The 27330-nt window shown below is 42.1% G+C and overlaps 1 protein-coding gene across 9 annotated transcripts; it reads left to right on the top strand.

The window, feature by feature from the left end:
- The first annotated feature begins 749 nt into the window (after positions 1-749).
- Positions 750-20225, top strand: LOC135260599 (uncharacterized). 9 transcript variants are annotated; one of them, XM_064345952.1, is made up of 43 exons: positions 751-1024; positions 1956-2023; positions 2941-2998; positions 3205-3264; positions 3554-3619; positions 3789-3857; positions 4009-4068; positions 4313-4378; positions 4524-4586; positions 4760-4819; positions 5060-5140; positions 5273-5341; positions 5511-5570; positions 5801-5866; positions 6138-6221; positions 6526-6597; positions 6689-6754; positions 6844-6915; positions 7002-7067; positions 7152-7226; positions 7314-7379; positions 7473-7544; positions 7671-7736; positions 7908-7973; positions 8237-8296; positions 8406-8462; positions 11084-11167; positions 11606-11677; positions 11762-11827; positions 11921-11995; positions 12113-12175; positions 12649-12732; positions 13106-13177; positions 13262-13327; positions 13401-13475; positions 13717-13794; positions 14059-14124; positions 14286-14348; positions 15715-15789; positions 15939-15978; positions 16423-16474; positions 17114-17528; positions 18445-20225. In XM_064345952.1, the coding sequence occupies exons 3-43, from the start codon at positions 2948-2950 to the stop codon at positions 19639-19641; spliced, it is 4236 nt and encodes a 1411-aa protein (XP_064202022.1). In that variant the 5' UTR covers positions 751-1024; positions 1956-2023; positions 2941-2947; the 3' UTR covers positions 19642-20225. The 9 variants fall into 9 exon arrangements, with proteins under 9 accessions (XP_064202026.1, XP_064202028.1, XP_064202022.1 ...); XM_064345954.1 differs by lacking the exon at positions 1956-2023 and having other exon boundaries at positions 5060-5125; XM_064345951.1 differs by lacking the exon at positions 1956-2023.
- The last annotated feature ends 7105 nt before the right edge of the window (positions 20226-27330 follow it).

The raw sequence follows: 27330 nt of genomic DNA, 5'->3' as shown, positions 1-27330 counted from the left end.
TTTAATTTGTGAAATGTAAGGAAATTTTAATTTAGCATGTAGATGGGGTAAAACGCTCTTTAAAGATTTGCATATTTGAATAGATTAGATTCGACTGATAAACCAATGTTTAAATGCTTTCATTATAAGAAATTGCCAGGAGCTTAAAGCCATCACGGCTTCTGATTGGACCACAGCATTTGCTAGAGGAGCGATGGAATTCTGTAAATTTCATCCAGGTTTAATCGCACAAACCACGTGTCAGTCCGTCCGTCGACAATCTCGTTTGATCTGAAGTTACTAAATTCGTTTCGAGATTTCAACTTCCTCCAAACTGAATGCCGCGGCAGAAGTCAGTGACTGACAACACTATTTGGTTCCACCCGTGGTTCGCTATTCTTTCACAATATTTAGTTTTAACTGGGAAAGTGTGACCCAGTCATTCTAAAAAATTTTCACATATACGTTCGCTCTAAGCACTTTGCCCTAAACACCTTGCTGACAGCCATTTCTTAACGAGGTAGGTATTCCATCACTGGGAAGATAGTCATATCTTATAGAAATAGGCTACTACAATAAAAATCGTATTACTGTTTCATAAAATTGTAGGCTAATTGCCAATATCGTCTAGTTAACCCAACTATGATTGGAAACAGTGAAACTATAACACGAAATATTGTACTCCATAAAGTAGCTTATAGGGCATTATAGGGTAGCCTACAGAAGCGTCGGCTCAGAGGGAATTCCAGCAATTGGCAGGAAGCGCAAAAAATGTGTATGGGTCACAAAAATTAGAACAAGATGCGTTGCTCTGACCTCATACCAGGAATCCGCGAACGAAGCGAGTCGTACATGTCAGGGCGATCTTTTTGGAAAGGCGTGGGTAATCAATAAATAAATACAATGCTGATCAGGAAAACGTGTAAAGTTGGACCATTAAAACCGATACTGAAATAAAACTTTGTCACTGAGAAGATCGCCAAAAAAAAAAGCAGGAAGAAGCCAACACTCACAGCGGATCTGTGAACCTATAGCACTGTCAGCGGTAAGTAACCAAAGTAAAATTAGAAGTAAACTGAATGTCTTGGTTTAATATAGCGAATACCGTTGGCTACAACCGTATAATATAAATAGCGAGTAGGCATTACTGTACAATATTGGCATTGTCTGCATGTCTGTAGTATATAGAGAAACATTTGCAAACTATTCGCGAGCAAAATCACGTATTTTAAGTCGTGTTCTCCCCCTCCCACTTTTTATTAGATTATTTATTTTTTGAGATTCTTCTTTCAGTTTCCACTTGGTTACCAAATTGGCCGTTCTCTTTTAAAAACTACTTTCAGTGTACAGACAGGCTATTTCCTTAAAAGTTGAGTTTGTGTTTCTCTACTATTGATATTTTTCTGCGACGTAGCCAGGTAATGCGTCTTTGTGACCGTTCACTGTGTTAAAAAAAGAGCTATACAAACCAAATTGATTTGACTTGACTAATATGGTTAAATAAAAATAGGCCTACCCTGCCAACATCATATGTAAAATGCATTCGCATTTTAAAGTAGGCTATAACGCAAACGTAGACATTATTTAAAGCTTCTGTTACTTTACGTTCTTTGGATGTTAACTCCTACCTTGTTTTTATGTGTCATTATGTCTTAAACTGAATTACAGTATAGTACTTTCTGTTCGTAGCCTTAAAGGACGTCTTACAATTGTCTGTTTTAAAAAACAGTACATAGCCTACTGTCATTTCAGCGATAGAATTCAATGCAAATCATGTTATTTCATACAGAAATGTGAGCGCATACATTTCAAACTAATGAGACTAAACCCATTCTGGAAACTAATGTTAAACTAATATTAGCTGAGAGAGACAAAAGCTTAAAGACTGAAGATGCCTTTAAGGCAGATTATCGAAATGTCCCTATTTACTAAAATGGGTCTTGTGACGCCTGAATGGGTTCTTCTTGTCCGAAAAGGATCTTGTGAGATGTAATTCTGTACCTGGGCCATGAACAAGCCCCGCGTGACCACACCTCATTCCCAGGTGAGCCTGAAGATTAAAGGTTCAGAGACCTACGTTTAGAACCGCACAACATAGTCAAGAGGGACAGACTGTTTTTTTGTGAGTTTCATATTACCCGTGTAAGGTTCATGCTAAAATAACAAAACGTACGCACCACGCAGAGGAAGCGAATTGATTTGAGTCGGAACCTAAAGGAGGAATCTATTTGACGAATTAATCAGAGCTGTTTTTGGTACGTCTGAGTAACGCCTTGTCCAGATGCTTGCTAAATCTGTCTGTGCGCCTCCGGCAGTTGAGAGTAGATTGCCGTAGACGCTGAGCGAACAGGTGTGGTCATGTTTGCACATGTTGAAGTCTGGCGATGGGTATGTACGCCACAACCGATGTTAGCCTTAGAACATTTAACATGACTATAAACAACAAGAGCCGTGTTGTTGCGTGTGCTGGTCTCTCTCAGTTTTCATTGATATGTTATGAAAGGCTACTCAATATAACAAGTTTCAACACATTTTAAAAACTAAAATCTTATACTTTTTTTTTTTTTTTAGAAATTAAATCCTGTACAATCCTGTCAGATTGTACTGTTTCACTTTTTTGTTTTGTTTTATGACGTTGAATGTTTTTTTCCCTCCCTGTTAGCTGAGCATCACTGTAAATGAGGGCTACCCCTAATGAGCTTCTTACATTTAAATAAAGTTGAATTGAAAATGAATGAACAATACGGACACAATACACATGTGATACATGATAAGAATATGTGACACAATAAGAATTGTGATTTCTGTGGTTCTCACTGAATGGTAAAATGGTGAAAGGAAAAAGTACGGTAATGTAATGGTAATGGTAAACGTTTAGTAGCTGAGATGCAGTGACTTGAATTGAGCCCTTTGGGTGTATTTAAGAGGTCACACATTGTGCACTGGGTCTTTGTTTTGTAGTTATAAGATGGAGCAGTGTCAGGTACCAGCAGACGTGAAAGGGACGAAATCCAAACAGGCAAGTACTAAAATGGCCTTATAACTCCCGCTTCACAAAGCTACACTTTTTTTTTCTCACTAGCTCTTAACTTTGGTAAGTTAGGTTCTTTGATCACTGATGTCACCAAACTGTGAAGAGAAGAATATTGCTTTATGGTTAGTTAAGGACAAATTTTGCCCAATATGTGTCTTTTATATCTATTACATGTACTGTTCGTGTTCCAGAGCACAAAAATTTTGAAGAAAATGAAGAAAAATTTAAGACCCAACAGATCCACGGCACAGGTACTACACTGAAAACACTGCTAGCTGCTGTACTAATGGTGGGGGACATTGTTATCCCTGTAGTGCTGTACTAATGTTAGGGGTCATTGTTATCACTGTAGTAATCTAGTAATATTAGGGGTCATTGTTATTACTGTAGTGCTCTAGTAATGTTAAGGGTCATTATTATCTCTGTAGTACTGTAGTAATGTTAGGGTCATTGTTATCTCCGTAGTGCTGTACTAAAGTGAGGGGTTACTGTTATCCCATATTGCTGTACTAACAGGGTGTATCACATTCACACTTTTAGAGTGACAGAGACGTGACCCAATCAGAAACCAATGAAGACCATGGGGAGGAGACCAACATGCAAAAGGTCTGTATGAGGGGATGTGAGTGTGTGTTTGTACATGCGTGCGTGTGTATGTGCGTGTTTGTGTGCATCTGTGTGTTTGTCAAGTTTTTTTTAATGTGTCAGTTAGTCTTTTCAGGCCTGTACCTCAGGTGTCCACAGCTCTCTCTTTCTCTCTCTCTCTCTCTCTCAGGACAGTCTCACTGCAGACCGTGAACTCTCAGCCAGCAATGACAGTCTCTCTGACATCAGCAACGTAGAGGTGGGTGCGTCCATCCCTTCAGTCATTACAAAGCAGTGTTGCTGTTCAGCTATTGATGGTCTCTTCTGTGTGTGTGTGTTGAGGGTGATGTGGTATTTCCGGAGTTCTGTTTGTGGTGCAATGTATGTTTCACACACTGTTTGCGTTTCAGGGCTCAGAAATTTTGAAAAAAATGAAGAAAAATTTAAGACCCCTCCGATCTACAGCGCAGGTACTGCACCTAGAACACTGTCCGCTAATTACAGCACATGAAGTGCACCCGTAATGCTGCTGAATTATACAATTAGTCACTGTTAACCTACAATTCCATACTAATGATAGGGGTCGTTGTTATCCATGTAGAGCTGTAGTAATGTTAGGGGCCATTGTTATCTCTGTAGTGATGTAGTAATATTAGCGGGGTGGTGCTATCTCCACAATGCTGCACTAACAGGGTGTATCCCTTTCACACTAAGGTTGGCAGGGAAGTGAACCAATCAGAGGGTGCTGAGGATTATGGGGAGAAGACTGAAACCCGACAGGTCTGTGTGAGAGAACAGTGTGTGTGTGTGTGTGTGTGCATGCGTGCACGTGTTGTTAGATTTCTCATGTGTGTGAGTCAGTCCATTTCAGGTATGCAGCTGAGGTACTCACATCTCTCTCTTTCTCTTTTTCTCACTCTCTCAGGACAGTCTTTCTACTCACAGGGAACTCTCAGCCAGCAACGACAGCCTTTCTGACAACACAAAGGTGAGTCACTGTCCAGATGTCTACTGTAAAGATCAGTATTTCTGTACAACTTGTAAACTGGTCTCTTCTCAGTAGTGCATGTGTGGGTGGGGAGGGGATCATGTGGTACTTGCCAAAGTCTTTGCCTTTTCTGTCTTCTAAAATATTGTGTGTTTCACATACTGTTTGTTCAGAGGCCCGGAATTTTGAAGGAAATGAAGAAAAAGTTACGACCCATCAGATCTACAGCACAGGTACTGCACCTAAACACTGCTTGTGAGTTACAGCACAGGTGCTGTACCTGTAGCCCCACTAAAACAGTCTTCACTCATTTGAAGTACTTATGTTAGGGGCCATTGTAATCTCTTTGTAATCTCTGTAGTGCTGTAGTAATGTTAGGGGTCATTGTTATCTCTGTAGTGCTGTACAAATATTAACGGTCATTGTTATCCCTGTAGTGCTGTCCTAACAGGGTGTATCACTTTCACCCACAGAGTGACAGAGAAGCGAGCCAATCAGAGAGCACTGAGGACCATGGGGAGGAGACCAACACCCAAAAGGTCTGTATGAGAGAAGTATGTGCACGTTTGTGCATGCATGTGTGCATGTGCGTGTGTCCGTCTGTGTATGCATATGCTCTGCGTGTCTATGTGCCAGTCAGTCCATTCACGTCTGTAACTCTCTCTCTCTCTCTCTTTCTTTCTCAGGACAGTCTTACTGCATACAGTGAACTCTCAGCCAGCAAAGACAGTCTCTCCGATATTAGCAACTTAGAGGTGAGTGCGTCTGTGTAGGTTTTGCTTAATCAGTTTTGCTGTCTCTATTTTAGATTGATGGTCTCTTGAGTGTCAGTGTGCGGGGATTAATGTGATCATTCTTGAGTTTGGTTTGTGGTGTTGGTAACATTTATCATAATGTGTGTTTCATATACTGTTTGTGTTTCAGGGTCCAGGAATTTTGATGAAAATGAAGAACAATTTAAGACCCGTCAGATCTACAGCACAGGTACTGCACCTAAATTACAATTAGTCATTGTTATCCCTGTAGCCCTGCATTCATGTTTGGGGTCATTGTTATCCCAGTAGTGCTGTAGTAATGTTAGGGGTTATAGTTATCCCTGTAGAGCTGTAGTAATGTTTGGGGTCGGTGTTATCCCTGCAGTGCTGTAGTAATGTTAGGGGGTGATGTTATCTCTATAATGCTGTACTAACAGGGTGTATCCCTCTCACACTAAGGGTGGCAGGGAAGTGAACCAAACAGAGGGTACTGAGGATTTTAGGGAGAAGACTGAAACCCGACAGGTCTGTGTGAGAGAAAAGTGTGTGCATGTGTGTATGTCAGGTTTCTCATATGTAACTCAGTCAATTTAGGTCCTCACATCTAATGATGAATGTGACAGTGAAGATGGTGTGTTGTCTAATGCTAGAACTATGCAATGATGATGAAGATGTTTAAGATGATGGCAAAAAATGATGATGGTGTGTGTTAGACCTAGATCATGCTGGTACAGATATATGATGCAGAAGATGATGATGGTGGTTTATGTTATCTCACACTGGTCTGTCTTTCCAGATCAGCTCTGATACCGACAGCGTGGACCCCCCACAGACACACAGCAGCACAGAGACAGAGCTGGAGGCCCCCGACAACACACAGGTTAGACAGAGGTGGGGTTTGGGTGGGGTACGGGAGTCCACCTGTACAGGTAAATATATTAACATTGTATTGCACTTGCCCAGTAAAGGTAACTATACAAACACTATAGAGCATTATTCTAACTGTGCAGGTAAATGATTGTGAATCCTTTGCTAAATGCTATCTGTCATTCTCAGTGGTGTTATACGCAGTGAACTGTCAGAGAGTAGTCTCTCTGGGAACAGCCAGTTCAGCCTTGAATTTGAAAATCAGTATTTCTATCAATCTGTATCAGCTCAAATTACCCCACCTATCTCTCCCTCAGAAAAAAGGGGGGAAACTTGCTGGGATTTTCCGAAAATCCCCCAAACTCGCAGAGCGCAGTCTACCGTCGCAGGTACTTACTTTAACATCGTAGCGCCGTACTCTTCTCTGTACACATTCACAAACAAATGAGTGCACTGGACTAACTGCTTCGTCTTTGCCAGGAAAATGAATCTACACCCACTGAGCTCTCAGCCAGCAACGACAGTCTCCCAGAAGTCAGTACTAAGGTGAGTCTCTGTTCCGCCATTGCTCTTATAGATCTGTGGGTTTTTTTTTTCAAATCAAAATGCTCCTCACGCTTTTCCCGCTCTTTCAGGAAAAAGGCGACAAGCTCACAGACTGGTTCAGAAGAGCCCCTAAACCCGCTGAACGCACGAGGCCTGCTCAGGTAACCGTATGAGCGCTGCCCTGCACTCCTACACCTGTACGATTTTACGTGAAAATGTTGTGTGCTGACTGACTTGTGCTTCACAGGAAAATGAATCCACACGCAGTGAACTCTCAGCCGACAGTGAGAGCGTCTTGGATGTGAACACGAAGGTGAGCGAGCTTGTCTCTGTCAAGCCTGCCTGTTCGTACCCCCTCTCATTTAAAGCAGGCTCTAACTCTCTCATGCTTCTCTAGGAGAAAGGAGGAATGTTCAGCGGGATGTTCAGAACCAAATCTCCCAAACCTGCAGAGAGCACTCCGTCGGCACAGGTAACTGTGTTAACACCGCACTGCACTGTACCTGCACAGAATAGTAACTGTGTGAAAACCCTGTGGTAAATGACCTTTCTTTCACAGGAAGATGAATCTCTACAGAGAGAACTCTCAGCCAGCAATGACAGTCTCTCAGACATCAACACAAAGGTGAGTGTCTGTCTGTCTGTCTGTCTGTCTGTCTGTCCTGCCTGTACTCTCCCCAGTTAAACAGACTCTATTAACCCTCTCATGTCTCTCTAGGAGAAAGGAGGAATCTTCGGTGGAATGTTCAGGAAATCTCCCAAAACGTCTAGAGATCGTACACCTGCACAGGTAAGTGTCTCTTCCTATGTGTTTCTGTTGTTTATGCTCGGGCAGTAGAAAGTGTCCAGTCCACACTGGGAACACTGTTTGATTGCTCTCTCTCGCTCTCTCTCTCTCTGTCTCTCCCTCTCTCAGGACAGTCTCTCTATACACAGTGAACTCTCAGTCAGCAACGACAGTCTCTCCGACAACAACTCAAAGGTGAGTCTCTCCATTCAGTCATTATTCTACACGCCATTATTTGTGTCTAAAAAACTAAAAACTGACGTTGGGAGTCTTGGTTATTTTTCCTTCAGTGCCGTACTAATGTTAAGGGGGTCATTGTTATACCTGTGATGCTGTACTAACAGGGTGTATCAATCGCACACTTAGACAGCAAGAGAATCAAGCCAATTAGACAGCACTGAGAATCACAAGGAGGAGACAGACAACCAAAAGGTCTGTAATGTGTGTGTGTGTGAGTGTGTGTGCATGTGTGTGTGTGTGTGAGCAAACAGCATGGTATGGAGCCTTAAAACCCCATAATAATTTCTGCAGTGACGAATGCATCAAATCAAGTGTGTAAAATAAGCAAAAAAAATGGCTCCATGTCTTTGGGGACTGATGCTTCACTCCAAGTATTCATTCACTCATTCCTTTACCTCCCATTTCTCCTTCTCCTTCCCTTTCTTCCTTTCCCTTTCTTCCTCCCTGTCTCACAGGACAAAGTGTTTGGCGGGCTTCTCTGGAAGATTCCTAAAGACAGGACCGCCACCTTCACAGTAAGTAAGACTTTGTGACTTGGCGTAGTATTACCAGTGCCAACATCATACGCTTGTTTTTTCTTTAATTGTTTTCTTTATTTCCTGTTTGTTTCTTTTTCTGTTGCAGAGTTATGTAACGGACAGTAACCTGGTTGAAGAGAAGGGCAGGCCTGACAATAAACAGGTGTGTTTCACATTATAGGTGTGTGTGTGTGTACATATATTAATGCATATATGTCAAGGGTCAGTCTGAATATAAAGATACTGTTTTTAAAAAAAAATAGAACGTGTGGTCAACAGTTGGACTGTTGGTCATATAAAGACTTTGAAAGTAACTGGAATTGGTACACCTTGCTTTGCTAACATTATCAAACTGGCTAGTTGGTTATACACTTTATGGCTACCAAGTTAACTTGTTTACCTAGCCAGTGAGTGAACAGCAATAAGAAATAGCCCAAAAGCCCCACCTAGTGTCCACAAGGAAGAATTGGCAATCCCAGCCCGAAGTTTGCCCCAGGTCCTGATGTGAGGGGGGCCCAGGATGCAACATAACAATGAAAGATAAATAACAACGTGCAAAATTGCAGCATTCAACACAGAACTAAACTGGCCACTTTTTTCTCCCTTTTTAATTATTATTCTTACTATGTTATCTTCTCGTCGGCCTTTATGTATGTTTGGCCTGTTCGCCTTTATGCACCCCTTGAACAACTTGTGAATGTCCCTTCGATTACAGAAGGAACTCGTTAAATAATACGGTTATTAAATAATTCCGCAACATCATAAAGCTAAATATATTGCGAATTAGTTTATACGATATACGGTAATAGGCTATCAAACAAATAGTGTTGCTCTGTTCAGAAACCTTCCTTGTTCCGCATGTCATGCGTCTCACTCACTCCGATTAATATGTCCGGACTGACTGATTGAATTATTCATTAATTTATTAATCTGTTAGAAAATTAATTAAAGACTCCCCAAGCACATCGTCATAACAAGCAGCAATGCAGTCAGACCTTGCGCTCACGCTGCCTACACAGGAGACAGTCGAACGATTCTTGCTATATCTGGCTCTAGTCCAAAATGTTATTATTTTACGTTAACGTATAGTTTATTAGGCTATTGTTATTACCGAAGCCAGACGTCATGGGATCGTTTATCGCTTACAAAAAACCCCAGTCTGCTCCCAGCGTTCACCTAACGGAGCCGTCTCAAAGACCAGACTCGTTCTTTCAGTGATCCACCACTGAAAGGCTGCCCGGCTGTCTGACAACATGTGTGTTTGGGCCATAGACGTGCTGGTACAGCGCTGACCGTAGTGTGACGGGAAACTGGCTATTGTAGTATCCAGTCAAACGATGAGTCATACGTCTGACAAGTAGCCTAATGGATAATTTATATAACAACTTATCTTTGCAATATATTTTTTATACTACACAAGAGCTGCTAGGCTAGCTATCGGTACCAAGGCACCGGTACAGACAGGCTAATTAAGGTCACGCAAATGGGTTGGAAAATTCAACATCCACTACCAGTAGTAGTACTCATCTATCTAGCCAGCAAATTGGCTGCATTCTGTTCAACACAACTGCCATTTCAAGACCCGAGGCTACATGTGATGTTTTCACCGCAATAGCGTTAGCAACCCGCTTTATAAAGGCCTAGGCCTAGTATGGCGCTTGAATGTCATAATTTAGCAAAATATAGAAAATGTTCAGAGGTTAACCTGTTAGCGTTCTACAGTAGATGACTAATGAGACGTAGATAACGCTGGGCTACAAAAAAAACAAAATGCCATCCATCACAATGTTCTTTTCGGTCCTGCTAATGGTTAGCTTACCTGTGGCAAAATAAGTTAGCCAACTCTGCGTCCCTTTTTAGCCATTTCAGCCTATGCTTTCTCCACTGGCCAAAAGCCGGACTGATCTTCACTCTCGTGCTCCCATGAGCTTTATCATGGCGTTTTTGCGATGAAGTGGGGGATTGCTTTGGACTACTGCTAGTTGGTGTGAGCTGGCTCTCTCGTGTAGCCGTGCGTTACTAACATAGTCAGCCATCTTGTCACTGTAAAGGCGAGTTTACAGTAACTAACTAGCAAAAAATAGCCGTGCTACTTGCTCAGGAGCGTTGTTGGAGGTGGTAATTTCGCAGCCAGACAAACAAAAACACAATTTACGAACTAAAAATATTTGAAATGACAAATTCATACAATTTATTTATTTATTTATTTATTTTTATTTTTTTTAATTATTTTTTTTTTATATAAAAGCAATACTTTTTCTCTGAATCCAGTATAACTCATCACTTGACTCAGATACCCTGCAAGTGCTTAAATGGCAGGTGGTGCATTGGACTATGCGACAAAACTCATCAAAACTATTTGGTTGCACCCATTGGTATTCACTTGTGTGCTATGTTGGCTTTCTCCTACTAAAAAGTATAGCAATAGACAAAATAAGAATGTTGCTTTTTTTCCCCTCAATTGTTGCAGAGGGTCAACAGAACATTAGCAGACATTCTGTGATTTCAGCTGGGCTACAGTCACTCAACTGAGTGTAAACTAGCCTTTATCGCATTCTGGTAGAACTGTATGATGTATGGTGATCCTGATGGTGATAGTGAGGATGGTCAAGATGAAGGTGCTGCTCTGTTATATCTGTGGCTGCTGGTGCTACATAAGTATGATAGAGATGACTGCAAGAATCATGATGACGATGCTGCATGTTATCTCATGCTAGTAGAGCTGTATGATACCGAAGATAATGATGGTGGTCTATGTTATCTCACACTGGTCTATCTTTCCAGATCAGCTTTGATGCTGTCAGTGTGGACCCCCAACAGGCACACAGCACCACAGAGACGGAGCTGGAGGCCCCCGATAACACACAGGTTAGACAGAGGTGGGGTGTGGGTGGGGTCAGGGACTCCAGCTGTACAGATAACTATATTAACATTTTACCATGCTCTACCTGTACAGGTAGCTATATTAATACTGTATTGCGTTGTTGTGTAACTATATTAAAATTGATCTGCTCTCTACCTATACAGGTAACAATATTAATACTGTACTGCAATTTACCTGTGCAGTTAACTATTGTAATACTGCCCTGCATGCTACTTGCACAAGTTTCACAAGTCAGTGAAAATGCTATGCTAGTGAAACTGCTCTTATCAGGAAAATGAATCAGTACACCATGAGCTTTCAGCCTAGTTCATATGCTCAGTCCTTACTCCAAAGATCAGACATTGTTTCTGTCCAAGTGCATGAACTACAAGGGGGATCATTGTATCTACCCAATATCTTACCCCCTACTCATCCTCACTCAGAAAAAAGGAGGGAAGCTCGCTGGACTTTTTCGAAAATCCCCTAAACCTGCTGAGAGCACTCTACTAGCACAGGTAACTGTATTAACACAGCGCTACATTGTACCTGTACAGACTACCTGTGTGGAAATCCTGTGGTAAATGACCTTTCTTTCACAGGAAGATGAATCTATACAGAGTGAACTCTCAGCCAGCAATGACAGTCTCTCAGACATCAACACAAAGGTGAGTGTCTGTCTGTCTGTCTGTCTGTCTGTCTGTCCAGCCTGTACTCTCCCCAGTTAAACAGACTCTATCGACCCTGTCATGCCTCTCTAGGAGAAAGGAGGAATCTTCAGTGGAATGTTCAGATCCAAATCTCCCAAACGTTCTCGAGATCCCACACTTGCACAGGTAAGTCTCTTCCTATGTTTTTATGTCGATGTACTAGCAGGTCTTTGTCAACAACACCAAGAGTAAAAAGCCTATACAGATAGATTTCTCTTTTCTGTTCGCCTCTGTCTCCCTCAGGACAATCTGTCTGCACACAGTGAGCTCTCTGGCAGCAAAGACAGTCTTTCTGACGACATACAGGTGAGTCTGTCTGTTCAGTCATTAATCTATAAATCAACATTTCTGTTCAGCAGAAGCAGAAGCAGGTGTTTTTGGATCTTTGGTTTGTGTGTGTGTGTGTGTGTGTGTGTGCATGTGTGGACCTATATGTCTCTATATGGACATCACAGTATGGCTGGGGGCATTGTCATGCTGAAATACAAAAGGGTCTTCCTCAAACTGTTGGGGAAGTGCAGAATCATATAGAGTGTTATTGTATGCTGTGGCATTAAGAGTTTCTTTCATTGGAACTAAAGGGCCAAGCCCAACCAAGGAAAAAAAGCCCCAGACCAAGGGGTGTCCTAACACTTTTAGTCATATAGTGTATGTTTGGTGGCACCCCTTGACAGCAATAATCATGATGATGGTGCTGTGTGTTATCTCATACTAGCAGAGCTTAATGATGAAGAAGATGATGGTGGTCTATGTTATCTCACACTGGTCTGTCTTTCCAGATCAGCTTTGATGCCAATGATGTGGGCCCCCCACAAACACACAGCACCACAGAGACAGAGCTCGAGGGCCCTGATGACACACAGGTTAGACAGAGGTGGGGTGTGGGTGGGGTCGGTGACTACACCCGTACAAGTAATTGTATTAACATTGTACCACATTCTACCTGTACAGGTAGCAATATTAATACTGTATTGCACTTTACCTGCACAGTCAACTATAGTATTGCACTGTACGCAACTTGTGCAAGTTTTACAAGTCAAGTGAAAATGCTATGATAATGAAACTGCTCTTCTCAGGAAGATGAATTTGTACAACGTGAGCTTTCAGCCAGCAAGGACAGTTAATATGCTCAGTCCTTACTCAAAAGATCAGACATCGTTTCTGTCCAAGTGCATAAACTACAATGGGGATCAATGTATCTACCCAATATCTTACCCACTCCTCATCCTCACTCAGAAAAAAGGAGGGAAGCTCGCTGGACTTTTTCGAAAATCCCCTAAACCTGCTGAGAGCGCTCTACTAGCACAGGTAACCGTATTAACACAGCACTGCACTGTACTTGTACAGACTACCTGTGTGGAAATCCTGTGGTAAATGACCTCTCTTTCACAGGAAGATGAATCTATAGAGAGTGAACTCTCAGCCAGCAACACAAATCTTTTAGACATCAACACAAAGGTGAGTGTCTGTCTGTCCTGCCTGTACCCTCCCCAGTTAAATAAACTCTATTAACCCTCTCATGCCTCTCTAGGAGAAAGGAGGAATCTTCAGTGGAATGTTCAGATCCAAATTTCCCAAAGGTTCTAAGGATCCTACACCTGCACAGGTAAGTGTCTGTTCTTGTGTTTTGGTTGATGTACAAGCAGGTCTTTGCCAATGTACAGGTAACTACATCACCACAGTATTCAACCTGTACTCGTTAGTGTGTGGTGACTGTGCAATTCCTCTTCGTACTCAATCTCTATTTTGTATTCAGTCCTGACACCCAGTCCTGAACTGTTTGATGGATTATCTCAGTGACAGCAGAAGCTTATGTCTTCTTGCATCTGTGCATGTGCGCTTTACAGGTTTCCATGGACACTGAGAGTGGAACCCTTGCAGGAGGAGATGAAAAGAGGGAGGAGTCACGTAGGCCGAAGAGGAAGGTGGGTGTGGTTTGCGCCTTAGCTGTCATTGGTGTATACTACCCTGTGTAACTAACTGCTGTAGTACCATGTGTCTTTAATTACTCTACAGCGCCTTGTTTGTGTAACTGCTCTCAGTACCCTTTGAGTTTTACGACTCCATAGTACTGTGTGTAATAACTATACTCCACCCTGTGTCTAACTACGCCACGCTGCCCTGTATGTGACTGTAGTGCACTGTACAGGGTTGTTTACGGTTTGTTTTTTGTGATTTGTGGCCACTAGGTATCATTCAGAGTGACGAGAACTCTTCCTAGAACTCCAAAAATTACCTTACTACCCCCAATTCAGGTAAGTGAGACAAAGCCACCTACCTTAATTTATTAGCCACCCACTTCCTTCTCTGCTTGCTCACATGTAATCTCATTTCCTGTCTACATGAGCTTGAGAGGTTAGAGGGATTGTGGGATACATGCGCACATGTCATTACTATATTCCTCTCCCATCTGTAGGACTCTGAGGAAGAGGAACTCTTGGAGAAGTCTTTTGAGATGGTGGAACTGCCCTCAGTGCAGGTCTGTTTATACCTATTTGGGTAAATATGTGTGTTACATTGTGAAGTGTAACACTATGTGTGTGCTACATTGTGGAGTATAACACCATGTGAGCTACACTGTGGAGTGTAACACTATAGGAGGAGGGAATAGAAATGTATGCATATTACCTGCTACAGCTGATTTATCATGGCTGGTGGCCATTGCAGCAAAGGTAATTGCATCTGTATATTAAGTCCTGGGAAAATCGGGTGTTAACTTCTTTTCGGCACAAGATAAGCACATCCACTCTTATGAGGAGACATTGTTAGCATCTACACCATCTGGTGTCCCTAATCTCCAAATCTGAAGCCCTCTCCGTGACCTCCTTGGGTACCAACCGTCTTGTTTTTTCTTCAGATGGCATTCTGTAAAAGTGCAACAGCAAAAAAGCATGCTGTTTGTTGTAGCAACTCAGAGGCAGCATAAATGTAACTGCTGTTACATTTATACAAATGGGGGCATCTGCATTCTTTTGGTTATGTAACATCCAGTTCTCCTCTAGAATATACTCCGAGAACCATACTAACTTTTTACATCTGTTTTAAATGATGTATGATTTGATTTATTGGGCCATATTTATTAAGCATGCTGCAGATTGCTGTTAGTGCCAAAAATTTTTTGGGTATTTACTAAGACTGGTTATGTAAATGAGTACAGCCGCAGCGAGTCCATTTAAATGAACTGCCGGTATTTAAGATGCATCTTGTGTATAGCAGGAATGCAACCTGCTATGCATTTGTCGTACCGCTCCATCTCTGGTGAAGTCGGGTTTTGGACAGGTGTCAGGATCCATGGATGGAATAGATAGGCACTGTCAACTTTAAATGTTAACACGTCTCATTGGTAAAAACTTGAGAACCATTCTAATATTTCAAGTTAATTGTGTACCCAAACTGTTGCGACAAAGTTGGAAGCACACACATTTATAGAATGTTGTTGCATGCTGTAGCATTAAGAGTTCCCTTCACTGGAACTGAGGGGCCTTGCCAAAAACATGAAAAACAGCCCCAGGCCATTATTCCTCCACCACTAAACTGTACAGTTTGTACTATTTGGGCCAGTACAGTTGGTACAGTGCATTGCCACCAAACCCAGATTCCTCTGTCAGACCGCCAGATAGTGAAGCGTGATTCACCAGTCCAGAGGACGCGTTTCCACCGCTCCAGAATCCAAATCGGTGTGGCTGAAGTAGCCGAACCAACTAGTTAGTAGCCGAACACCCATACTTTTGGCCACGTAGTGTACGTGTTTTACGCTGTGGAGTATAGCCCTGTGTGTGTGCTACACTGTGGGGTTTAACACTGTGTGTGTGCTACACTGTGGAGTTTAACACTGTGTGTTACAGGAGAGCTCAGTGGAAGTTCAGATGGTGGAGCTGGCACCTTTGCCAAGTGAAACAAATCCCCTTGACACTACAGAGGTATGTACACTATGTACTCTATTTTTGTGCCAGAACTAATTAATTGCATTGTTAGTAGGTTGGCAATCTAGTTATTTCACCTAGATGATAATGGCTCGCACACCTTGTGAATTAATTGCGAATATTTATGATTAATCTCTCTTCCCCAGGACGATGATGGCTTACTGGATTGGTGGAGAACAGTGGAAGGTACGTATGTCATCCCTCTTCATTTGTTTTTCTGTCAAACTAGTTTCAGCTGTTATGTGTATGACTTAGACATTGAGATGTACCCATTGACCTGTCACGTGTATTTACAAACAACTGTTGTAGACCTCATGTGTTTATCCTATTACCGCCAAGATGGTTGACCTTGAAGATAGGCCTGGTGTGTCTGTCCAGTTGGTTGTGTAGCACAAAGCAGTTTTTCCTCATGCTGCATGGACGGAGGGTGGAGTAGTTTCTTCCTCCCAATTCTACCATTGTAGTACTTAGCAGTTTCTTGTGCTTTTATGTGTACAATCTTGGGTCAGAACCATTTTAAGGCAGCAAGGGTCCTTTACATGCTGAACCAAGTGGTGGACAGAAAGGTGTAGAGCATGCGGATCATTTGAGCTACCGTGAGCTTTGATTACTGTTCTGTGTGTTTGCCAGGTTGGAACGAGTGGAATGAATCTTCAAACTTTAAAGAGGATGAGGAAGAGCTGTGAGTTCACCTCTTTTATTAAGTTCTCTGTTTCCCTCGCTCCCTTCCTTTCTCACTCTTCTTGCTTTGTCTCAGTACAACTTTAATTCTGCAGTAACTCTTTTTAAAAAATATATATATACATTAAAAAAAATTTAGCATCTCCAATCCCAACCCGAATTTGGAATGTCCCAATTTGCAAACTATGTACAAGTATGCTCATATACTGTACAGCCCCTGTTGCCGGATTCGGGAGAGTGAAGGCAATCTGTGGTTCTCCTCCTCCACAGTGCCAGCTTGCTGCTTCTTTTCACACCACTGCCACAAGTGTGAAAGCAGGCAGTAGGGGCAGAGGAGACCCCATTATTTATGTGTGTGTGCAGAGAGCAAGCCAAGGGCATCTGGACAGCCAACAGGACCCCCTTGAGCAATAAACGCTGAACATCTCCTCTTGTCTTCCCTCTGCCATGTTTTTGTTTATCTCATCCAGTTCATAGCACTGTTTAACCCCCCCCCCCCCCACCGGTGTCTCTCAGTATAGACTGCATCCTTCCTTCAATCTCCTCCCATCCTAATTTATTTCTCCTCCCCATTTCCCCATTGTTTCTAGAATGACGGACAGGATCCTGTCTGATCTCTCTCCCTTGGTCTCTCCCTCAGGGCGATCGAGCAGGCCGCTGACCGTGTGTACCTGGGAGCTCAGCTCTTCGTGCGCCTCTTCAACCAGCGGGGGGCGTCCTTGCAGAAGCGCATCCTGGAGCTGCTGGAGCTGGCCGACGCGGCGGACAGCTTCCACAAGCGCGCCTTGAAAGCCAGCATGGGCGGCCGGGTGGCCAGCGTGGTCGGGAGCGTGACCACCATCACGGGCCTCATCCTCGCCCCCTTCACCTTCGGCAGCTCCATCATCGTCACGGCCGTGGGCATCGGCGTGGCGACCGCGGGCACCATCACCTCCGCCTCGGCCCACATCACGGACTCCGTCCACTTCACCCTGGACCGCAAGAAGGTGGAGAAGATGATCGAGGGCTACCAAGAGGAGGTAAAGGACATCCGGGAATGCATGGAGTTCGTACAGGTGGGTCCTCTCTCTCTACCTCTCAGTTCAAAAAACCGAATTTCAGTTTTGTCTTATTTACAGAATAATAGAACAGAAGTTGGTCATATACAATGTAAGTTCCAAAAAAGAAGTAGTATAAACCCCTTTTGTTTCACCAGTAAAATGAAAAGTTATTGGTCATCTTGATTTCTGTGCAGATGTTGTGCGGTGCAGTTCAGTGTATGATAACAAAGAGAACTGGGCTTTGTATCTCAGGGGTTGATTGATGTTGTATACTTTGATGGACTCAGATTAATGTGAAGTTAATGAGATGATCTAAAAAAAAGAGAACTATTTACAAATCATGCTTTGCAGAACTCAATTAATTTCAAAATATTTGGTCTGACAAAAAAGTTATCCATGGCTAAATTTGAATAGTGAGTTATCGAACTGCATGTCGTTTTTATGATTGCAGTGGGTGACTCACATTAAAATAAATGAACAAACAAACATAACTGACAGTTTCACCAGGACCTTTGTTTACGGTCACACCGGTGCTCTCAATTTACCTTCCAGGTCGCACGGTTTAAGTTTAAGTTGCTATGTAACCAGAACGGTCTCACATTTGAGCCCTGGTTTAGGCTTTCCATTAGGTTTTCTGTTAGTTCCGTTTAGAAGAAAAGATGATTTTGTTGGTTTTAAGAATTAAACGGTGTTTCATAGGTGGTTGAATATATTTTTTCTTGATGGAAAAAAGATTGGTGATGTATAAGATGTGCTATGTTCTAATGGCTGCTGATGCATGGTGAAGTGAGTTTCTAAGATAAAAATGTTTGTTTTGCCAGGGACCATTTCTGACAGTAGTTTTCCAGCAGAACCAGATTTCAAGTGTTCGCCTGTCTATATTTCCACACCCACACCAAACATACACTCTTCTTGCCTCTTCTCTCTGCAGCAAGGGATGCATACACTGCAAGGGTGGAACTTTGAGAAGTACACAGACAGCGTGGCAAAACGCGCCCTGAATCGGAACATTAAACACGTTGTGAAGGAAGGCGCTCGAGCAGGCAAGGCTCTAATGATCAACACAGACAGATTGGTCAGCACCGTGCAAGTACTGAGTGTAGCAGGTGGTGCTGCCAAAGCCGCCCAGGCAATCAGTGTCACCACTGGTGTCATGTCAGCACTCTTCCTCGCTCTCGACATCTTCTTCCTCGCCAAGGACTCTCATGATCTACGCAAGGGTGCCAAGACCAAATTCGCAAAAAAGCTTCGTGAAGTGTGCAAGGAACTACAGGATGGACTTCTAGAATTGAACAAAGTCAAAACTGCCTTGCAGAAGACCATGGATGGCATTGAAGTGGAAGAGGTTGAAGAGGAGGAGGAGGAGGAGGAGGATGAAGAGGATTTGGCCCTTAAGTCTGACCCAGCAAAAATGGCCCAACTGGAGGAGGAGATAAACCAGATAGAACAGAAACTGGACCAGGAAGTTCTGGAGAAGAAAAAAGAGGGGGAGGGAGAGGGAAGAAAGGAGTCCAGAAGAAATGATAGTAAGCAAGACCATGTAAAGCCCCAAGGTGGAAAGATGGAAAAGGGTGAAAAAGAAAGTGCGAAGGGAGAGAAGGGGGTAAGAGTAGAAAAAGAAGGGAAGGCAGAAAGTGAAGGTGGAAAATTTGGAATACATGAAATGTCAAAGGGGGGACACCAAGAAGATGGGAATGAAGACAGAAAAAAAGAGAAGAGAGAGGGGGATATAAAAGGGGAAAAGAAGAGAGAGGGGGATATAAAAGGGGAAAAGAAGAGAGAGGGGGATATAAAAGCGGAAAAAAAGAGAGAGGGGGATGAACAGTGGAAAAGTGGAAAAAAAGAGGGGGATGAACAGGGTAAAAAGGAAAGGAGAGAGCAGGATGAATGGAGAAAGAAAGCAAAGATAGAGAGCGATGAACAAAGGAAAAAAGAACCAAAAGAGGGGGGAGAACAGTGGAAGTATGCAAAGAAGGACTCCGTTCCTCCGCCAGCTCGGCCTCGATCGAAAGCCATATCCCACAGCACGAAAGAGACGAGGTGGGAGGGGCCGGACGCTGACCCCAAAGCTCCGCCCCCTGCCCGACCCAAGAGGTGTGTTTCCCAGAGGGAGCCTCTCTCAATCTGACCCCCGTAACTAATGCAGAATGCAGGCGTGTCCGCTGGTATTGCCGACCTTACAGGCATCAGGGTTCATGTTCATGTTCATGGGACAGCTGCATGTTAATCCAGTCTTGTATTCTGATTGTTTGTGGGCCAACTGTATATTATTCCATGTTCATAGAGTGCTGATTTTTCTCTGGCTCGCAGCCATTTTGTGGTTGTTTCGGCCATCGTTGTTCTTTGTTGGCCACAGCTGTACTCATGCGTTCAACTTTTAATCAATATTCTCCCCTGAAGAACACTACAGAACCAAACTTGTGTATAGAGGACCAAATTATTTTATAAATGTATTTAATTCTTTTGTGAAATATTTTCTTAATACTAATTTCCAAAACACTGTATTTCATTTTTTAATGACACTTTTATTATATATTTTTTTAGGATAACCAACTAAAACTTTAAGTCAAATCAATGAAGATCAGACAAACTAGCTAGCTTGGTAGCTTGTCTGATCCTAGCCTTTGTGGTTATCATAGACTTTTTGGTTGTATTTACTGTTTGTCATTGTAGCTGGTTTGTAATTAGCAATAAAGATATCTTTTTAAAAATAATTTCAGGTCTTTGTTGTCTTTCCTGCACAAAACCATCTGATGCAACTGCTCAAGCTCTTTACTAAAGACCATGATTAGGTGATTACCAGGGGTCATGGTCTAAACATGAGGGTTTGCAGATCTAGTGAGTGTGAGCAGTTATGATGCATAATTACTGTTTCCACCACTAGGAGGAGACAAGTCTTAGCCTGTAAAAATGAAAGAATAATGTAGAGCAGGTATTTCAAACATAAATCGCTGAGGGCTGATATATCTGCTGATTGATTTTTTATGTTTTCCTGCAATTAAGTGCATAATTCATGTGATTGATTGGCTAAAAAGTCTGCACACCTTGTTTCCAAGGCCTAAAATGGCTGCTGATTGAAAGGAAACCACAGAAGCCAGTAAAAAACGTCTGAAGAGTCTAAGAGACACCTGAAACCTAGGCTCCCTCTGGTTTGGAGAGATATGAGGTGGCCTCATGGGTGTGGGATAAGGAGGCAGATATCAGACTTGGGTGGGGGAAATCCTTACAAATGTATTTTAGGTTGACAAGCAAATAAACTAGTGGATCTTCATGGCTTAAAATGGGAGACCACCAAATGTAGAACCTCTGTTGTTGACAGACCTGCTGTAGAACCCCTGCTTTTTGACAGACCTGCTGTAGAGACCCTTGTGAAGGGAGTCTCAGAAGAACAATTCTTCTGGCAACAAGGAAGTGCTTGCTAAACATGTTTGGAATCAAAAGCATTTCCAACAGGAAGAGCAGACAGTCAATATATTGTTTGTGCATTAAGGTTATTATGATTGTCGTCATTGTAGGAGACAGACAGGAACTGATTGTCCTCAACGATAAGTGCTGCTTTAGCATAACTCAATGCTAGTCATGGTGTCGACGATCAGGAAGTGCTTGTCACAAGTGAGGGGAATGCCACCTGTGTTCCCTCTGCCAACACATCTTCCACAGTGGGAAGAGTTCTCAGGGGGACCCCAGATATAGAGATATAGAGGGGGAGCCCATCCTTCACTGGCCGAGCCGATGTCATAGTTAAAGATAAGCTAATTACTAATAGATACGTAATAGTAAATTTATCGGAGCCAAAGAGTGTATGGGCGAATAACTTGAGGTATTAAACTAGCTGGAAAGATGGAAACTCCAAACTAAAGAAATGTATTAATATACAGATCAGGATGGGTTGGGGTGATGTATTTGGGCTTGAGCCAGGAGAGGGATGGAGTTTGATTAGTCTGTGAATTCAGGGTTTGAGAAAGGGGGCAGAAACCGCCAGGGAGCCAGATGATTACAGTGTTGTTAAAGGGTGCAAAATCACACATATCATTAGAATGTTCTTAACCTGAACATTCTAACACTTTTGTAACAATCGCTACCGGTAACGGAAAGAGCAGTGGAGTTCTAGAACACAGACTTAAAATTTTAGAGAAAAGAAAAATCTACTTGGATTAATGTTGCACGTCTAGAGGCCTGAGTGTGATATGGAAAAGCCCCAGGATACTACACAATGTCAGTATATCTAAAATATTTGCAGAAAGGGGGATGCACATAACCATGGGTGATCCTGAACAGGCAACACTCCGACATGGCACTGAGCAGCAATCCAGAGCAGATCATATTCAGTGAAAGGCAACAGCACCATCAGGTCAACTCACCCGATAGCTCAATACTCCAGTTCCATCCTTTATCACTTTACCAAAAATGTAACTGTGTATAACAGAAAAGATCGGTTTTGAGCCCACAGTTGGAGCATGTCTGAAGACTGAATGTGCAAAGGGAGCTAAAACTAATTTTAGCTGTTCTTGGAAACGTTCAAATAGCCAGCAGCTTGTGAACAAAATAATCACGGTGGAGAATGAAAGATAAACCATTCACTAAGATACTGTGGAGCAACACCAGTTAAATGCCTTACATGTTAGGAGAAGGACCTTGTAACCAATTCTGAATTTAACAGGCAACCAGGCACAACCACCAGACTAATATAATACTAACCTAATATATTGGCTCTTGTAAACACTATAGCAGCTGAGTTTTGAACCAGTTGAAGACTTTTCAAGGTCAAATTGGTGAAACCAGATAGTAAAACATTTCAGTTGTCAAGCTTGTTTCATGCTTTTAATAAAGCATGAAACAACTTCTTTTTTTGCAGCACACAAAGGACGATGTCTTCCTCAATTTATATTGAAAAGGTACAAATGGGCCACTTTTGTGCTATTATTACTGGGGACTCCGAAAGATGAGAATGGAGTCAATATCCATGCCAATCACATTAGCTGTGACAATCAAGTCATCTAAATGAAAACAAACAAAAAATGGAAGAATTTATTTTTAAAAAGGCATGCTACTAATTTCCTGATATATTCCAGTAATCAGTAAAAGGGCATTTTGGGTCATCCAGACCTTTATCTTTAAGAAAGGCATGTTGTTTGACAAGCTGGGCTACTTCACTGTGCTTAACTGATATATAAATGGTAAATGGACTGCATTTATATAGCACTTTTATCCAAAGCGCTTTACAATTGATGCCTCTCATTCACCCATTTACACACACACTCACACACCAAAGGTGAAAGACTGCCATGCAAGGTACCAATCAGCTCGTTGGGAGCAATTAGGGGTTAGGTGTCTTGCTCAGGGACACTTTGACAGGCCCAGGGCGGGGAATCGAACTGGCAACCCTCCGACTGCCAGACAACCACTCTCCTCCTGAGCTATATAAAGATGTTTAACTGATATATAAAGAAGTTTGTCATCTGCATAGCAGTAACATCACATCTGCTAACAATGTCCCCCAAAAGTAGCACATACAGAGAAAAGAGAAAGGGGCCCAATACAGATCCTTGTGGTACTCGACAGCTTACCCTTGAGCACCCAGACAATTCATTATTTACTATTGGTCTATTGTATCAAAGCACTTAAGTCAATCAGGAAGATTATGAAAGTACAACAAGTCTGAGGAGAGAACAAAAACAAATAATTTATTACTAAAGTAAGAAATCTATAATTACTCTTATTTTCTTCAATGCATTACATTACAGGCATTCAGCAGATGCTCTTATCCAGAGTGACTTCCACAATTTGTTTTTTTTACATACCGTGCACCTTGCTCAAGGGTACAATGGCAGTGTCTGACCTGGGAACCGAACCTATGACTTTTAGGTTATAAGACCAGCTCCTTTCCCATTATACTATACTGCAGCCTATAAGGAAAAGGAAAAGTCAGATTGTCTATCTTAGAGGTGCAACATTCCCATTCCAACTGATACTGATGAGACTTTTGTTTAAGAGCTTGTGTATGCTCAGGGCAATAGTCCAAATGCCAAGCCTCTTCTCAGAAATGTTTTTTTTTTTTAGAGCACAATGGCAAGCATTTTGCACATAGCAGTACCTGTCTATCTGCCATATCTGTTGACATGGAGCTTGTTGAAGCGTCTAAATCAAATGTATTTTGGCCCTATACAAGTTCAATAGGCCAAGAAGTGGAAAAAGAGCAGTCAACACTCATGACTAATACTTTTTTTTTATTAAAGTCCGATTTATATTTAGGTGTTTGGGTGGAGTAAAAAGTGTAATTATAGATTATGGAAACATGACCTCCCCAAAGAGTGACTATGTGACCAAACATGAAAACTCATTTACAGCAAAAATTCTTATCCACCTTAAGCCACATTTCAGAAAGATATAATACATCAAGGTTTTGTAGAAAAAACACATTTTGTCTCAATGGGGACCCCTGGATAAATAAAGGATAAATAAATAAATAAATAAATAAATAAATAAATAAACCCACATTTTTCTGCTCACATGGTTGTGTGAGATGCGTGATTCTTCACGAGGCCCCCCAGGGTTTTTTTAAATATTTTATTTTATTTTTTTACAAAAATAACAACAGAAACAAATAGAGGAAGAAGCAGAAGATGCAGGAAGTGCCGTGTGTTTGTGTGAAATCAGGTGACATTTTCAGGAACTCGGGCGCTTGATGCCGAAACAAAATAATCGAATCGATAAACCAGAACAGGTTCGGATGTCAACTTACGGAATTTGCTGGCACGGTCTTTTACTTGTGATGCCAACAGGCAGGAATTCACACATGCAGAAAACCTACAGAGCTCCCCGTTCAGGAACAAGACTGAATTTTTCCACCTTTGATAGGACGGGACAGATCACATCTGTGGCCAATCAAACGGCAGGAATGCCATGATTAAATCAAATCTGATGTAAAAAAAAATTTTTTTTTTAAAAACACTGCTGGTAATTGAAAGTAGTGGAGTTCTAGAAAAGTGGTTTAAAAGGTACCATTCCAAAAAAAAACTACCCTCCAAAGGGTACGATCACTACCCAGGGCCTGAATGGGGGGAGGGCCATCGAAAAGCCTGGAATGATGCATGAGAGACATGGATCAAGAGAGGAATGGGGCCCACAGAGACTGCTTATGTATAGGGCCCAGAATTTTGTGCTACACCCCTGGGTACGATACACAAATACAGACACAATTATCCATAAGTTATTGCATATATGATTCATCCATATACATTATACACACATTAAATACACACTTCAGTAGAGCCCAGTAGTTCTCAATGGGGTTCTCAGGAGAGCAAAGGGGGCCAGGTCATGATTTTGTCACCTGTCAATCAATCAATCAATTAATTAATCAAATTGTATTTATATAGTATATTTCACAGTAATTGTCATAATACACCTCAAAGACAGCCCTGGCCTAAACCCCCACAGTAGTAAAGCCTAAAGCAACAGCGGCAAGGAAAAACTCCCTGTGGCAGATGGGAAGAGACCTCAGGAGGAAGACCTGAGAAGAAACCTTTCTTGGCAAGCCAATCCATGGAACTCTTGGATGCATGTGATGCAGCATTGTCATTACATTACATTACATTTATTTGGCAGACGCTTTTATCCAAAGCGACGTACAAAAAGTGCATTTCATGGTCATAGACGACTGCTAAACACAGGTTCAGTAAGGTATAATACTTATTTTGTACAGCTATTTCTAGCCAAGAACACACAGTTTAGTTCACACAGTGAATGCTATTCGGTCCTAACCTCTGCAAAGCCAAGTAGGCAGAAGAATAAGCTACAGTATTAGGACAAATACAAATTTCCAAGAAGTGCTGGGATGGGGTAACAAGTGGGGGAGGGGGGGGGGCGGCCGCTGGGTTCTTAAGCCACTGTTTGAAGAAGGGGGCCTCTAAAACCTGACAACGTAAAATCTGCTTAATAATTATGCACACCGACTTCTCAGAAAGGGGCGACATAGCTCAGGAGGTAAGACCGATTGTCTGGCAGTCGGAGGGTTGCCGGTTCAAACCCTGCCCTGGGCATGTCGAAGTGTCCTTGAGCAAGACACCTAACCCCTAACTGCTCTGGGGAATGAGAGGCATCAATTGTAAAGCGCTTTGGATAAAAGCGCTATATAAATGCAGTCCATTAGAAAATTACTGTATTTTCAATATCCTGACCTGTGGTCACAAAGAGCTAACTTGAGTGTGCACTGTTCTTTCTGAACTGGCCGTTTCAATAGAAATTATTTATAGCTTGTCTGTTGAAAGCAGAAAAGAGAGATATGCAAACTTGCCTAATAAACACACATTCACTGAACTCATCAAGTACACATTATCAATCCATTAAGCTACATAACATAATTATCTGCAGAATACTCTGAATGGAGCTCCAGTAGGTGCATATTATTACATACACTTTATTGTATGGTATATATGCTGACATTCAGGTTAGGTTACTTGAGGTGTGAGGCATTCACATGGTGTTATATGCCCATCCTTTATAAAAAAAATTTTAATAAATAAAAAACCGAATGGAATGCGCAAAGCAAGTTGGGTCAGGAAAACGCCTTGGTTGGCCTCAGCAATAAAATACTCCATAATCAACCAATCACATTACACACGACACCTTTTTCTCATGCCCGTCTAATCACATGCACACATCAGATCAATTGAGTGCCTTTTTAGGGGCGACATAGCTCAGGAGGTAAGACCAATTGTCCGGCAGTCGGAGGGTTGCCGGTTCAAACCCCGCCCTGGGCGTGTCAAAGTGTCCTTGTGCAAGACACCTAACCCCTAACTGCTCTGGGGAATGAGAGGCATCAATTGTAAAGCGCTTTGGATAAAAGCGCTATATGAATGCAGTCCATTTACCATTTACCATTTTTAAACCAACAGTCAGATCTCTCCGGAGCTGCTTATTACCTTTGCAGGTAGGCGGCAGTGTAGCATAATGGCTAAGGATCTGGTCTTGTAACCTGAAGATCGCAGGTTCAATTCCCGGGTAGGATACTGTCGTTGTATGCTTGAGCAAGGTACTTAACCGGCATTGGTCCAGTAAATTCAGCTGTATAATGTAATGTATAATTGACACCAAACCTCCTTAATTGAATACAATATAAGTTGCTCTGGATAAGAGCGTCTGCTCAATGCCTGTAAACTAAACTAAACTTCACGTGCTACTATACAGAACTACACTCACCCTCCACCATCCCAGCTACCACCTGTTGTTTGGATCTGGTTCTAAGTACTGGGGGGGGGCTGGGGTTCCTGTTTAGTAGGGAAGATATATAGCACTCCCTGCTAATTGGGGTAGAGCAGTCTGGTGCGTGCACTAATACCTGAAGCAGATCCATCCAGCGCCAAACCAAAAAAATGTGCTCACATATTCATTTAAATATTTAATCTAACAACGTGACTTGTCCTGACTGAAATAAATATTTAAGCATGTACAGTATGAACAGTATGTACATGGCTATGCAATTTATAAATATATGATTAAACAGACAATTATTTACCTTTCATAGAATAATAATGTTGTCACTATTATTATTATTATTATTATTATTATTATTATTCATAACAATAATAATAATAATTATATTATTATTTAGGGGCGACATAGCTCAGGAGGTAAGACTGATTGTCTGGCAGTCGGAGGGTTGCTGGTTCAAACCCCGCCCTGGGCATGTCGAAGTGTCTTTGAGCAAGACACCTAACCCCTAACCCCTAACTGCTCTGGCGAATGAGAGGCATCAATTGTAAAGCACTTTGGATAAAAGCGCTAAATAAATGCAGTCCATTTACCATATTAATGT

The sequence above is a fragment of the Anguilla rostrata genome, chromosome 8, assembly GCF_018555375.3.
Source record: "Anguilla rostrata isolate EN2019 chromosome 8, ASM1855537v3, whole genome shotgun sequence".
Classification (NCBI taxonomy): domain Eukaryota; kingdom Metazoa; phylum Chordata; class Actinopteri; order Anguilliformes; family Anguillidae; genus Anguilla; species Anguilla rostrata.
The sequence above is the reverse complement of the archived record's forward strand: the minus strand, read 5'-3'. Positions and strand labels throughout refer to the sequence as shown.